Genomic DNA, 14,397 nt, shown 5'->3' on the forward strand with positions numbered 1-14,397 from the left:
CTAATAGTACTACCTGAAACGGTTTTGTTGTTTGGTGTTTTGTTTTGTTTTTTTTTTTTGAAACTTTTAAATTGATACTACTCTCCGTTGCTTTCTTGAGTGGGGATAATTATGGATCTCATTTCTTCTCTTTTGTTCTTACAGCTGTATTACCAAGTCCTAAATTTTGGAATGATTGTCTCCTCGGCACTAATGATCTGGAAGGGGCTAATGGTCATAACTGGAAGTGAAAGTCCAATTGTAGTGGTGCTCAGGTAACAATTTTTCTTTTCCAGGCATAGAATTACATGGCATTACTTGAGAGATAAATTGAGAAATTAAGTAACTATTGTATTATTCCTCTAGAAACTATGCTTTCCCAGAAGAGGGCCTGAAAGAAAATCGGTTACTATTTTTCAACTGTGAGAAATGCGCAGCCTTGTTAGGCACTTAGAATTCAGACCCCAAAGGGCTCATGACTTTTCTACAAAACGTTTCTACAAAACGTTTACTATGTGAGTTTTATTTTTGGCACATCTTGTAAGAAAGTGTTTCAATGTACTGTATTTTCCTGAAATAATTCTGTCTTCTTACATTCTTCATTTTGATTCATCAGGGCTGCTATTTAGTTGTTAGTTTGCTAGATTAGGTATCATCTCCATGAATTAAGAGTTTTTCTGCAGCATGTTCTCAGTGTCAGTACAGAAGCATCACTAATTATTTCCATGTTTCCTGCTGACCTTTAAATATCACTTCTAAACAGACTTCAGAAATTTTGAAGATATTAATGCTGCCTCTTAAAGTGACAGTACTGAATCTTTGCCCCCCCATACTTCCTTCTCTACCCTTGAACTCATACTCTAGTGATTTAAAAACCAAATTTAGTAACTAACTCCTTTTTGGAGAATTACCACTTGGTTTAATTGAATCATTATAGTTCTGTCTAATTTGGGGCTTAATTATATAAGCTATTTCAAATCTTTTCTGGAGATAACAGTGTATAAATATAAAATAAATCATCATCTAGAGTGTAGATAATAGTACATTACTCTTAACAAGATCAGTTTGATTCCTTCACTGTCATCTTGGGATATAAGTACTTCAGCAACAAGTGGTTCCAGCAGCAAGGCACTGGGTCTCCAGTGTCCTACTCTTACCTTACTCCTACTCTTACTCATACCTTTGTTCTGTGTTTATTAATGAACACATCCAACTGTAATTTTAGAGATCCAAAGGCATGTATGTATTTTATTAGCTGGGAAAGCATTTAATGTACTACTCTGGGAGTACAGAGATGTGGCCCCAAGTTCCCAGACAGTTTTAAATTCAGTGGAGAGCTTCAGTTTCAAACACTAACAGAAAGAGAAGTCACACTAATTGGCACCGTGGGGAAAAGGTGTAGAGAGCCCAGGGAGGCTTCTTTTAGAGATTCTTCTGGGATTATTTCAGATTGAGTTCCCTTCACTGGAGATGCTTAAGGACAATCTAATGACCTGTAAACTGGGGATGTTGGAGTGAACAGGGGATTCGACTGAGGACCTGTTCAACACTGTGGTCCTGGAAACAGTTCACTTCTGCTACGGCTGGAAAATCTAAAATATCAGTTGGGGCTTAAAAGTGGTGTTTGGACAAGTTATTTCGCAGGTAGGTTTATTTATAGACTAAGTTTTTCTGATTACTGATGTGGAATAAAGAAAGGAAATTAAAAGAGACCAGGTCCTAGTGGAAGAAAATCTGGTCAAGACTAGAAGGAGCAGTCATTAGACAAAGGTACTGGACATGATTGGGTGGCCAAGTAAAACCAGATGGCCTGGGTTTCATGTAACTTCGAGGAATATAATTTATTACCTGGAACTAAATATGCCTCAGAGGATTCAGGTTAACTGAGAATCCACTTTTAGGACTTTTGTGAAGTCACTGGGGATAAAGACAACTTTTTTTAAAAATATTTTTTAAATGCCAATATTTAACACATAATGCTATATTAGTTTCAGGTAAAGACAAGTACTTTCTTATTTATTTTTTTAACTGGAGTTTCAGCAAACATTCAAAACTTATTTTCCCCTTTATAGAGCTGAAGTCAGTTTAAAAATATTTAAGTGGTTTATATATAAATTCTTATAAAATTTACAATTGATGTATTAATTTTAAAAATTTAGGCAGTGGTAAAAAGTTTACTAATAATTTATTTAATGTTTAAAAAGTGTCCCCCAGTGTATTTCTTTAAAAGTTCTCTCACTGCCCACTGTTCTGTTTTTGTTTTTAAGATTTATTTGAGAGAGAGAGAGCGAGCATGCGCATGCAGGGTGGGGGGAGGGGCAGAAGGAGAAGGAGAGAGAGAATCCGAAGCAGAAGGCTCCTTGCTGAGCACAGAGCCCAACACGGGGCTTGATCCCATGACCCTGAGATCATGACCTGAGCCTGAATCAAGAGTCAGATGCTTAGCCAACTGAGCCACCCAGGTGCCCCACTGCACACTGTTTTTAACCCCATCTGTATCTGAATTTTTAAATCTTTTTATTTCCATCCAGCTTTCTTCCCTGAAATCTAGACTCTTGTTTTCACCCTACACTGGACATCTCCATCTGAATGTTGACCGGGCACTTGAAATTCCATGTAATAAAAGTAAAATTCATCTCCTTTTCCCACATACCTGTTCTTCTTCCTCCTGTTTCTGTGACTGTCACTGGCATCTGCTCTGTTGCCATGGTTAAAAATCCAGGAGTCATCTTTGATCACCCCTTTCTGTCCTATCCGATAGGCCATCAAATTTGTCATTTTCTCTTTCTCTTCTACTCTTTTATAGTTGTCTTCCATGCTGCTGTTCTATTTCAGGCCCTCCTCATTTCCTGCCTGGGCTGTTGTAGTGACCTTTAAAAATATGCTTTTATAATCAGAAAAAGTTAATATATTTTCAGTACATGAAATGTTGAAAACACAGAAAAAATCTAAATGGAATGAAGTCACCCATAGTTCTGGGATAGAATCACTATTAATATTTTAGTCTCTTTTTTCATGTATATTACTTCTTACGTGATTAAGTAATTCTGTATGTGCATCCTTTTCTTTGTGTCCCCTTATGATTCTCCTGTGTCCATCTTTTTAATAACACTTTTAATGATTGCCAAGAATTCAATTATAAATAATAGCCTGGACAGCTGGTCTCCAGTCAGTCTACCTTCTGATCTTTCCTAGTTTACTCATTAATTCAATAAATATTTAAATGTCCTCTACATATTCTGTACCTTCCGAAGTGATGTTTCTTAAATGTAAATGTGATTATGATACTCCCTGCTGAAAATTCTAGAGTGGCTTAGAGGCAGGTTAGCACAGTGAGAGTGGATTCTGTTGGACTCCCTGCTCAAATCTCACCTTTAACATTTTTTTGATTTATAACTTTACAACTTTCTAAGCCTCAATCTCCTTGTTTATAAAGTTAGGATAATAAGAGTATCTACATCATAGAGTTATTCTGAAGATTGTTTAAAAAAAAACTTAGAATGGCACTTTGTACACAGTAAGTGCTCAATAAAAATGAGTCATTAAACCGTAGCAGCTCAGCTTTTATCTGTTTTATTGATATAATTTCCTTTTTTTTATTAAAGATTTTATTTATTTATTTGACAGAGAGAGACGCAGCGAGAGAGGGAACACAAGCAGGGGGAGTGGGAGAGGGAGAAGCAGACTCCCCGCTGAGCAGGGAGCCCGATGCGGGGCTCATTCCCAGGACCCTGGGATCATGACCTGAGCTGAAGGCAGATGCTTAACGACTGAGCCACCCAGGCGCCCTGATACAATTTTCAAGCAAGGTTTTATTTGAACAAAGGATGTCACTGATTTTAAAAATCAAAGTAAAAACTTGAAAACTACAGGTTTAGAATACTTTCTCTAATATTTTCACCAAACACGTGTCCTGTCTTCTGCCTGAACATCTTCTGAAAAAGGGAACTCCTTGCCCCTGAAGAACCTTAACAAAAGTTTTAAGAATAAACGTGTACTGAAAATCCGTGTCCCCAGTGGTTCCCTATATATTGCTATATATTGGAGTCACCTGGGGTCTTTTTTGCTGTATATTAGAGTCACTTGGGGTCTTTACAAAATACTGATGTCTGCCTCCCATCCCCAGGCATTCTGATTTAGATGGCTAGAGCTACAACCTAGACTCTGGGATTTTTTTTTTTTAAGTTCCCCAGGTGATTCTAACAAGTTTGGGAACGACTGCCATTTTCCCCTATGTTGAGGTACCAGAGTCTTATACAGAAGTGTTTGGACTTGGTCATTATTCCTATATTGGATTTTAACCCTTATCTGTCTATTTTTCTTACTAAATCTATTATTAAAAACTGGAGCTTGAGTTTCAGAAAATAATACTGATGGGCTACTTCTTCATAGCAAGAAAAGTTTCATTAATTAGTGCAAATATCTTAGGATTTTTGAAAAACTTGGTATAGGGTAGAACAGGGGAGAAGGTGAGAAGACTCCAGAAGTTTATCCTCACTAATTACCATGGAATTGAAGCCTTTCCTCATTTCTGAAATTCTTAAACAAAAATCTCTGCATTTGTTGTTGATTTTCTTTCTTGTTTTTCTTTTTAAAATAAGTAAGTTGATAACAGAAGCATTATCTCTGTAGCTGACTATTCTTTGACTTTATGAGCTGTTTTTCCTTCCTAATGAATCAAAACTGTAAGGTCATCTTGGTCTCTATCTTCATAAATGGCAGAAGACGATCCAGTTCTCATTTGAATATTTGAATGTTTAGCGTTTTCAGATGAGGTGAGAATAAGGGCAGTGATTATAAAGTTCATTCTTTTATATTCCATTTGTCACTTGAAATTTTAAAAGGTTAAGGAATTAGTAACATTGCCCTTTTCAAGATTTAAGTTCCTTTGAAGAGTAATGCTTGAAACGGATCTAGTCAGTTAAGGCTAATAACCAAAGAAACTTGTGTATAACGCATTAGTCTGTGGAAACCATATTTTGGGAACAACACACATCAATGCTGATACATTTGTTAAAGTATTGAGTATACTCCAGGGGTGATATTTGTGATTGTTTTGTTGAATATGTAATTTTGAAAGTAAATTTAATCTCACACTTTGTTTTCTATTATATTCTTCTCTCCCTCCTAGTGGCAGCATGGAACCAGCATTTCATAGAGGAGATCTTCTCTTTTTAACAAATCGAGTTGAAGATCCCATCCGAGTGGGAGAAATTGTTGTTTTTAGGATAGAAGGAAGAGAGATTCCTATAGTTCACCGAGTCTTGAAGATTCATGAAAAGTATGTGCAAACTATGTCTTCCCTGTTTTAAGATCTTTTCATGTTTTAGTGTTTGCAGTGTTTAATTTTGATAACCTGAAGATTAAGAAGAGTGGGGAATGCCTAAGTCCTTCTTCCAATCCATTTTTATAAATGTCTGAAGGTTTAGTGAACATTTGGAAAGCTAAAGAGTTATTTATTAATTCATTTATTTCTCTGAAGCTTTTTCTGGACGTTTGCCCTGATTTCCTTTTACTTCCCAACCAGATCCATAGCCCTGTGTATCACCCCCCAAAAAACGACATAAAGGTTGATCCCAAAAAAATCTTCTAATGTAATTGATGAGGTAGCCCTCCCTAATCCTTAAAAAAAAAAAACAACTTTATGGCAATCTAACAGACATATCCAATAAGAATAAATTTATCAACTTTTTCAAATTCCAAAGAAAAATTCTTTTAAGATTTTATGTAATCTCTACACCCAACATGGGACTCAAACTCACAACCCCAAGATTAAGAGTTACACACTCCACTGACTGAGCCCGCCAGACACCCCTAAATTCCAAAGAAAATTTCTAAAATCTAAGTTACTCTTTTAAACATAGACTCTTGCATTTTAGAGTTAGAAGGGACATATGTAAAACCTTTAGAATCACCTGGAGGTGGGGCATAACAATGAGCAAAGAATTTCACCTCTCTGGGTCTATCTCCTTATCTGCAAATATTAAGAGGTTTAGGAAGATGAATTATAAGATCTGTGAGTTCTGAGCCTATGCTTCCCTGTCCAGCTCCATATTCCTCACCCCCTCCCTTACAAATCGGTAGTATTTCTAGTTAAGGAAAACATTCAGGAGGGAAGGAAAGAAAGAAATGAAGGAAAAGGTAGGTGTCCTAGAGGACACACGGAGGGGAAGGAAAACAATGAGATAGTGATTTTAGGTTCTTGAGAATGAAGGAACCCTAAATAAATATTATCTTATTCTTACCCCACCCTCTAAAGTAATTTATTTTCTCCACTTAGAGAAGAGGGAACTATCAACTGTTGCTTTTTTTTTTTAAAGATTTTATTTATTTGCACGTGTGAGAGAGAGCAGGGGGGAGGGACAGAGGGAGAAGGAGAAGCAGGCTCCCCTCTGAGCAGGGAGCCCAGTGCGGGACTCGATCCCAGGACCCTGAGATCATGACCTAAGCCGAAGGCAGACGCTTAACTGACTGAGCCACCCAGGCGCCCTCAACTGTTGCTTTATGAAAATCCCCATAAACACTCTAGTTTAAAAGAGTTCTTTCTTCATTGGTGAAGTAAAGATCGGACTGCTCTTTTTTTTTTTTTTCAAACTTCAGTATATATTTTGAAAGATTATAATTTTAAAATGGCATTTTACTATTGACTAAGAAGGAACAACTTAATTTTTTTAGAAATTTAGTTTGGAATTGTGAAGGTTTATTCAGTACAGGCAGTGTTTTCCAGATTCTCCAAGTGGATTTGTGGTGTTTGTTCTTAGCGCTGCCTGTTGTGAGCAAAGCAGAGCCAACTTTTTCCTGATTTTATCAGAGAAAATCAAATGACACTCAGACCCTGCTTTGGGTAGAGCAAAAGTTACCCGTTTTTATGTGCAATCCTTTGAAATTGAGTGAGTTTTTTATTTTAAACAGTTGATCTTGTTTTAGGGCAGGTTCATTGACATATCAATTATAGATTCCTTAAGTTTTAAAAATAATTTTAACAGAATTCTGAATGTATTAAGCTGTATGGTACTACTAATCTAGGGTTTTTGGTGATTTCATTTTAGACTCTTGAGATGCCTTCAGCTTGAAGGCCTGGCTAGATAACAGATCCAGTTAATATCCTGAAGCTTCCAATTTCCTTTTTTCTTTTGGGGAGACTAAAATACCTGATTGTGAATATCATTTGATTTAGTAGTGTTAACAGTGTTCTTAAATATGAGACTAAATGACAACCAGAACGGATGAAGTGTTTTGGTAAATGTGCCCTGAATGTTTTCAGGCTGATTTTTGCACTGTTATTCATTTCTTTCGTCTGAACATTGTTTTAAGAAATAAAATCCTAAACTTTGAGAAGAGAGGTAGGAATCATTCAGCTGACCTCTCTCTTTGGTCTCATTCCTCCTTTCCTTCTCCACCTGCTTCTTATGTACAGTGCCTTTGTAAATTTGAAAATATCATAAAAAGCTCTTTTTTTCATATATTGACTCTCCATTTTATAACAGTCTTATTACATAGTATATAATAAGATGCTGTATAAAATTGGTAAATATAGCAAACAAAATCACGTGCAACCTTAACACCCAGAGAGAATGTTAAATTTTGGGTAATTCTCTCTTTGTTTTTATTTATAAATATACATTTTCCCCCTGTACAACACTGGGATCTACTCAATACGGTTTTTGGTAACAAGCTTACCTCATGAACATATGGTAGAATATACCTGGTATTACCGCATATGCAAAGAATCCCTAAACTAAAAGATCAGCTTGCCAAGAACTGCTTAATATGTTGGTAATGGGCCCATGAATTTGAATCCGTTCTTTGTGCCCAAGGTGGTCACTACCTCGTCCTATCTGTTCTCCAGAAGACACACTCTGTGCACTGAGCTGTCTGACCAGGCGCTGGGAAAGCACATGTAATCCAGGGCTTAGCTCTAGTGCAGTGCTGAGCTCAGGCAAAATATTCTTGTAAGGGACATTAAGAAACTTCCAGTATTTGTAATAGGAGGTAGTTTGGAGGAGTAAATAGTACATTGAGAAAAAGCTGTCGATGGTGGTTTTTATTTATTTATTTAATTTTTTTTTTTTTTTAAGATTTTATTTATTCATTTGACAGAGAGAGACAGCGAGAGCAGGAACACAAGCAGGGGGAGCGGGAGAGGGAGAAGCAGGCTTCCCGCGGAGCAGGGAGCCCAATGCGGGGGCTTGATGCAGGGCTCGATCCCAGGACCCTGGGATCATGACCTGAGCCGAAGGCAGACGCTTAACGACTGAGCCACCCAGGCGCCCCTCGATGGTGTTTTTTAAAAAGACTCAACCACCTCCCGCATTTATTGTAGTCTAGTTACTATGTTTTTAATTTAGTAAGGAAAAGGGGGAGTTATTACTCCTGGCTCCTCCAAGAGGGCTGAGACACACCTGCGGGCCAGGTTACACGTGCTCTGCAGACGGCGAAACATCGAAACATCTCTTCTTTGAGTCCTTCTCCCCCTTCCTACTCTCTTGTTTTCCATTACCTTCCAACAGAAATGAGTCAGGAAAGAGCTAGCACATAGCGAGGCCTGTGTTCTCAGTTAAGAGATGACATCACTTTGAAATATTATCAGTTGACTTAATTCTCTTGAGTAGTTCCTCACATTAGCTTGCTAGTCAAGTCCCTCTTAATGCTGACGCTATTCTCACATAGAAATTCGTACTTTATTTTATAGCCTCCTCTGACGCGCACTTACTAAGTTCCGTCTATTATAGAAGGTATTATGGTTTGATGATGGTGAACACTGGTGTGTGGTCAAGTGTTTGGAAGGAGAAAGTTTGCGGTGGGGATGACTTAATCCTCAGCTTTGCTCTTTCTGGACAGAGAGAGAGATTGTTTTGCACCCATTTGGCTTTTTGGGTCTTACTTTTTCTTACCTACAAAGTGATTAGTTCTTGCCCCCTAACGTCACAGTATTATGATGGTTGAATTACACTGCAAGCACGTCGAGCTCCTCAGAGATAGATGATGTTGAACATTTGGTCCCTGCGGCAGCCAAGGGAGAGCCCTGTGTAAGTGTGCCGTCAGTCGGTGTTGGGGCCGTGAGCTGTGAAGTGCTGGGGTAGGTTTGACAGCGGGTCGAACAGAAGCCGGGCCGCATAGACGGAGACCTCTGCTTTTTCACACAGCTCTAGTGGTCTCTCCCGACACCATCCCGGAGCGGGCAACTCGGGTACATTTGTGTCTTGTTGGCAAATCAAGTCTTTGAGGAGAGCCCAGGTCTCCTGTAGCGTCCCTTTCCTTTCCTGGGGAGCTTCTCCACTCCCCCATTTCCCTTGCCTCAAATTTGATGTTCCTATTCTGCCTCCATGGGCTCGCTATTGTTTTCATGGTTGAGTAGACTCTTCCTTCCTGTGCTCCTGACTTTTACTCTTGCAGCTGGCCCCCTTGGCACCTGTCCTCTTTCACTCTCCAGAGGTTTTCAGACACTTTCCCTCGCTGAGTTGTCAGCTAAGAATTATTTTTCTCTGTATATATTTGCATTTTTTCTAAATAGAATCTCATTTTTAATGTGACTATTTGCACTTAACTGTTTTTGGTGTTTGCAACACATTCCAATTTAGTTTCATCTGCACATTTTGTGTCTAGTGAGCCAGTTTCTGGCTTAGAATCTAAGTGGATGTTAGTCAGTAGGAGTCTGAGGCTAATTTTCTTCTTTATATAGTACTTAACCCAAACTCACTTGAATTAGTTTTAAGATAGTCTTTATCAAACTGTAAAATGTACTCTGCTTTCAGTTAAACTTTAAAATTACTAGAAAACTCTTGTTCTTTAGCAGAATTGAAATAATAATTGCCTGATCAAGTAAAATGCTTTTCCTAAAAACCCTGGCATGTAAAAGCAATGTATGTTCATTGGAGAAAAAAATTAGAAGCTAAGGAAGGCCATAGATGGCCACTGTTTATACCTTGGTCTATCACTTTAGATCTTTTTTACTCTTATTTTTTATTTCATTTTATTTTTTAAAGATTTTATTATTTGTCAGAGAGAGAGAGCACAAGCAGGGGGATCGGCAGGCAAAGGGAGAAGCAGGCTCCCCACTGAGCAAGGAGCACGATGGGGGACTCCATCCCAGTACCCCGGCATCATGACCTGAGCTGAAGGCATATGCTTAACTGACTGAGCCACCCAGGCGTCTCTAATTTTATTTTTTAAATATGGAGAATTTCTGGGGTGCCTGGCTGGCTTAATCAGTGGAGCCTACGACTCGCAATTTCAGGGTCATGTCAAGCCCCATGTTGGCCTACTTAAAAATAAAATATAAATAAATAGGTAGATAGATAGATAGCATTTCTAACATGCACAGAGGTATACAAAACCGTATAATGAACTGCTGTTGTGCTCTCAGCCAGTCCCGATCATTATGACTCTATGGCCAGTTCTGCCCCACTTAGACTTCTACCTCTTCCCACTCTCCTTCCTGTATTATTTGGATCAGATCCTAGATATCATGTCATGTCATATGTAAATACTTTAGTAAATATCTCTAAAGCATAAGCAGTGAGCTTTTAAAAAACATATAACTACAGTTAGCATGCTTACACCCCAAAAAAGAACAACCATACCTTTATATCATTACGTTTCCAATCTTTGTTCAAATTCCCAATTGTGTCATAAGCTTTTTTTTTTTAACAGTTTGTTTGAATCTAGATTCACATAAGGTCCTTGGTTGCAATTGGTTGATAAGGCTTTATAATAATCTCTTTTATTTAAGCTGTAAATTCTTTCTCCAACTTTCTTTGTTCCTCACAACTTATTGGTTGAAGAAACTAGGTTATTCTTCAGTTTCCCTAGTGTTTGTTGTGGATTATATTCTGTGGGGTAGTTTAATGTGTTCCTTTGCTCTTCGTATTTACAGAAAATGGGTGGTTTGTGTTTATCTAAATATAAAAATGAGATTATACTGTATATGCTATTTTATAATCTTTTCTTCGCTTAATAAAATATGTATCATCTTCCAGTGTCATTAACTATTCTTCTATAACATTGTCCTCAATGCTTACATATTTTAACTCCTGAATGTTAGATTTTCAGCTTGCTTCCAGTTTTTCCCTAGTATAAACACAGCTATCAGCATCCTTTTGGCTAAATAGATAATTATTTTGATATTAGGAATGATGATAAAATACCACAGTTCCACAGCATTTTTGGTTAACAAAGCGAATTTTGTGCTTGCAAATGGCATGAAGGTATTTGATAACTTGGCTTTCCCTCACTCTTTTTTTTTCCCCTTACTCTTTTAAGGCAAAATGGACATATTAAGTTTTTGACCAAAGGAGATAATAATGCCGTTGATGACCGAGGCCTCTATAAACAAGGACAACACTGGCTAGAGAAGAAAGATGTCGTGGGGAGAGCAAGGGGGTAAGTAGAGAGGGGAGCATTTACTGAGCTTTCATGGCACATGAAACGTGTCCCTCTTGTCATATCGTCTGATCACACACAATTAAATAAATGTTTTGGTCCTGGTTCTACCAAATCACCTGTGTCCTTTGAAAAAGCATGCTTCTTAAAATACGTCTAAAACTTGGGGGATACTGCTCCAGAGGGGAGGAAATGGGGTGCAGCAAAAGAGTAGAATATTAGTGATGAGATGATGGATTGGAGTGACAATTTTAAAAATTCGTTTGTTTATTTCATTCATTCAAAAAATGTTATTGAGCACCTTCTTGTACTCCAAGTCTATACCGTGCTAGTTTGAGGGTCCAGAGCAGTTATTGATCCTGCTTCCTGAAATGTATATTTTTAGTAGTTACTGAGTCAGCAACTTAAAGTATTCATTTAAATTAATTTTATCATGTCTATTTCCTACTGTTTTATTTCTAGTCTTAAAATCATTGGGGTCAAATGAAATTTAAAAGTTATATTAAGCCTGTTTATTTCAGATTTTATCAGGAGAACAGATCAGTGGAGGACAGGAATTGTAAGTTGCTGACATGAGGACGTAATAGAATTGTTACTACCTTCATGTTATTAATAGTATTAACAATAACTCACATTTTATCAGGGCTTACTATGTGCCAGAGACCCCTTCTAAATTCTTTACAAGTATTACCTCATTTTAACCACAGAACAACCCTAATATTTCCATTCTACAGATGAGGAAACACAGACGAGTTAGGTTGCTTATCTAAGGCCACGCTGATGATGAAAAGTGGCCGGCTGACCCCGGAGCCCACCCTCTTAACCATCACGCCAGAGTTACTGGCATCACACTCCTGAAAGTGGAGAGCTGCTGGTTCTCACTATTCAGCTGCCACATGGGGCCCTTACCCCTGTCAGCACATCTGCGCCTTCTGTAGACACTGGATTCAGAGTGATTCTACTAGAGATCAGGCCACCACACTGAGCAGTTCTCTTCCCACGGAGAAGTCGGTGTGCAGTACTAAGTGAAAGCTGCTTCAGTTACAGCATGAGAGATGCTGGTTTGGGGCCAGAGAGATTGGATCAGAACAAGCACCCACGGTGTGTTTTGTGTCTTGCAAAGCTGTTTGCATGCCTCCAGTTCAAGGGAACTTCATTTCCTATATTGGAGCTAAACATACTTTTTTTTTTTTTTTAAGATTTTTATTTATTTTTAAGTAATTTCTACACCCAACCTGGGGCTCAAACTTACAACCCTGAGATCAAGAGTCACATGCTCCACCGACTGAGCCAGCCAGGCGCTCCAAACATACTTTTATAATACAAACTAGATCATCAGTGCTTCTGAGAAATAACACTCCCGTCTCCCACAGTTCCCAAGATGCTGCTAATGTGGTTATTCAGACTCCTCAGTCTCATTTAGTCTTTTTGTTTTTCTTTTAATTGCAATGTGCAGATTCATGTAGAAACATAAATAAGTTACCAAAAAGTATAGTTACAGGGCGCCTGGGTGGTGTAGTCAGTTAAGCATCTGATTTGGTTTCAGCTCGGGTCATGGGATCGAGCCCATGTCAGGCTCTGAGCTCAGTGGGGAGTAGGCTTGAGTTTCTCTCCCTCTCCCTTTGCCCCTCCCCCCACCATGTGCGCACATGCACACTCTCAAATAAATAAATAAATCTTAAAAAAAAAAAAATCTTGGGGCGCCTGGGTGGCTCAGTCGTTAAGCGTCTGCCTTCGGCTCGGGTCATGATCCCAGGGTCCTGGGATCGAGCCCCACATCAGGCTCCCTGCTCCGCTGGAAGCCTGCTTCTCCCTCCCCCACTCCCCCTGCTTGTGTTCCCTCTCTCGCTGTGTCTCTCTCTCCCTGTCAAATAAATAAATAAATAAATAAATAAATCTTTTTTAAAAATTTTTTTAAAAGTCTTTTTTCACATCTATCCTTCCCCTACCCCTCCATAAGTATTTAACTTTTTGGTTTCGGTTCTTTTAGTCTTAATGTAAAGGATGCAGGTAACATATATATGTATATACACATAAACACATTTTGTGTGTGAGGAGAGATAGTCACGCTGTTTATAACATTTTTTATCCCCAAAGTAATCACTATTTTTGCAAATCAAAGATACATCTCCATATCATCATTTTCATAGCTGTGTGCTAGTCCACGGAATGGATAGACCATATTTTTATTTAGCCAATCTCCTATTGGTAGATGCTTTGAGTGTTTGTGTGTGTGTGTGTGTGTGTGTGTGTGTGTGTGTGTGTGAACTAGTTATAATGAGCATCTTACATACATCTCAGTGCCTCTGCCCAGTAATCATTTCTTCAGTAAATTCAAGGAAGTAGAATTACTGGGTGAAACCTATGCATACTTTAAGGCTTTTGTTAAATTTTGCCATACTGTTTTATTTATACTCTTACCAGTATAACAGTGTCCCTTTATGTGGATCTTGATTCTTAGGTATTTAATGCAGTTCTGTCTGCTCACTCTGGCCCCCTGTTTGGGTAGAAGATGCATCATCCCACAAAAGGGTACAGGAGCCAGGCTTTCACTCAAGTAACTTGTCTTTCTGAAGAATTTTTTTTATTCTCAAACTATATTCAATATTATTTCTAAAATCCCAACATTGAGGGGCACCTGCCTGGCTCAGTCTCAGGTTGTGAGTTTGAACCCCACGTTGGGTGTAGAAATTACTTAAAAATAAAATCTTTACAAAAATAAAATAAAATCCCAACATTGAAAATATAGGTCTTTTTGTGACCTTTAATAAAAAAAAAAAAAGCAATAGCCTGGTACTCACTGAATTTAAGTAACTTTCCGTGAAGTATAAACATCTGGGACATACATAGCTACGTAGCAGGAGCACCGAATCTTACCCGTGCAAGGTTACTTTGTCTTGCTTATACTGCCACTTTTTTTTTTTTAAGATTTTATTTATTTATTTGAAAGAGAGAGAATGAGAGAGAGAGAGAGAGAGCGCATGAGAGGGGGGAGGGTCAGAGGGAGAAGCAGACTCCCCGCTGAGCAGGGAGCCC

At 38.3% G+C, this 14,397-nt stretch overlaps 1 protein-coding gene across 2 annotated transcripts in view; it reads left to right on the forward strand.

Annotated features, from left to right (window-relative positions):
* SEC11A (SEC11 homolog A, signal peptidase complex subunit) overlaps positions 1–14,397 on the forward strand; it is a 39,376-nt gene that overhangs the window by 19,982 nt on the left and 4,997 nt on the right. The window contains exons 2-5 of one of the 2 annotated variants that reach the window (XM_032391953.1): positions 145–254; positions 5,111–5,260; positions 11,242–11,361; positions 11,883–11,920. In XM_032391953.1, the coding sequence (XP_032247844.1) occupies positions 145–254; positions 5,111–5,260; positions 11,242–11,361; positions 11,883–11,920 (418 nt within the window). The remainder of the gene's footprint in view (positions 1–144; positions 255–5,110; positions 5,261–11,241; positions 11,362–11,882; positions 11,921–14,397) is intronic. The other variant, XM_032391952.1, reaches the window with a different exon arrangement.

The sequence above is a fragment of the Phoca vitulina genome, unplaced genomic scaffold, assembly GCF_004348235.1.
Source record: "Phoca vitulina isolate PV1807 unplaced genomic scaffold, GSC_HSeal_1.0 scaffold65, whole genome shotgun sequence".
Lineage (NCBI taxonomy): Eukaryota > Metazoa > Chordata > Mammalia > Carnivora > Phocidae > Phoca > Phoca vitulina.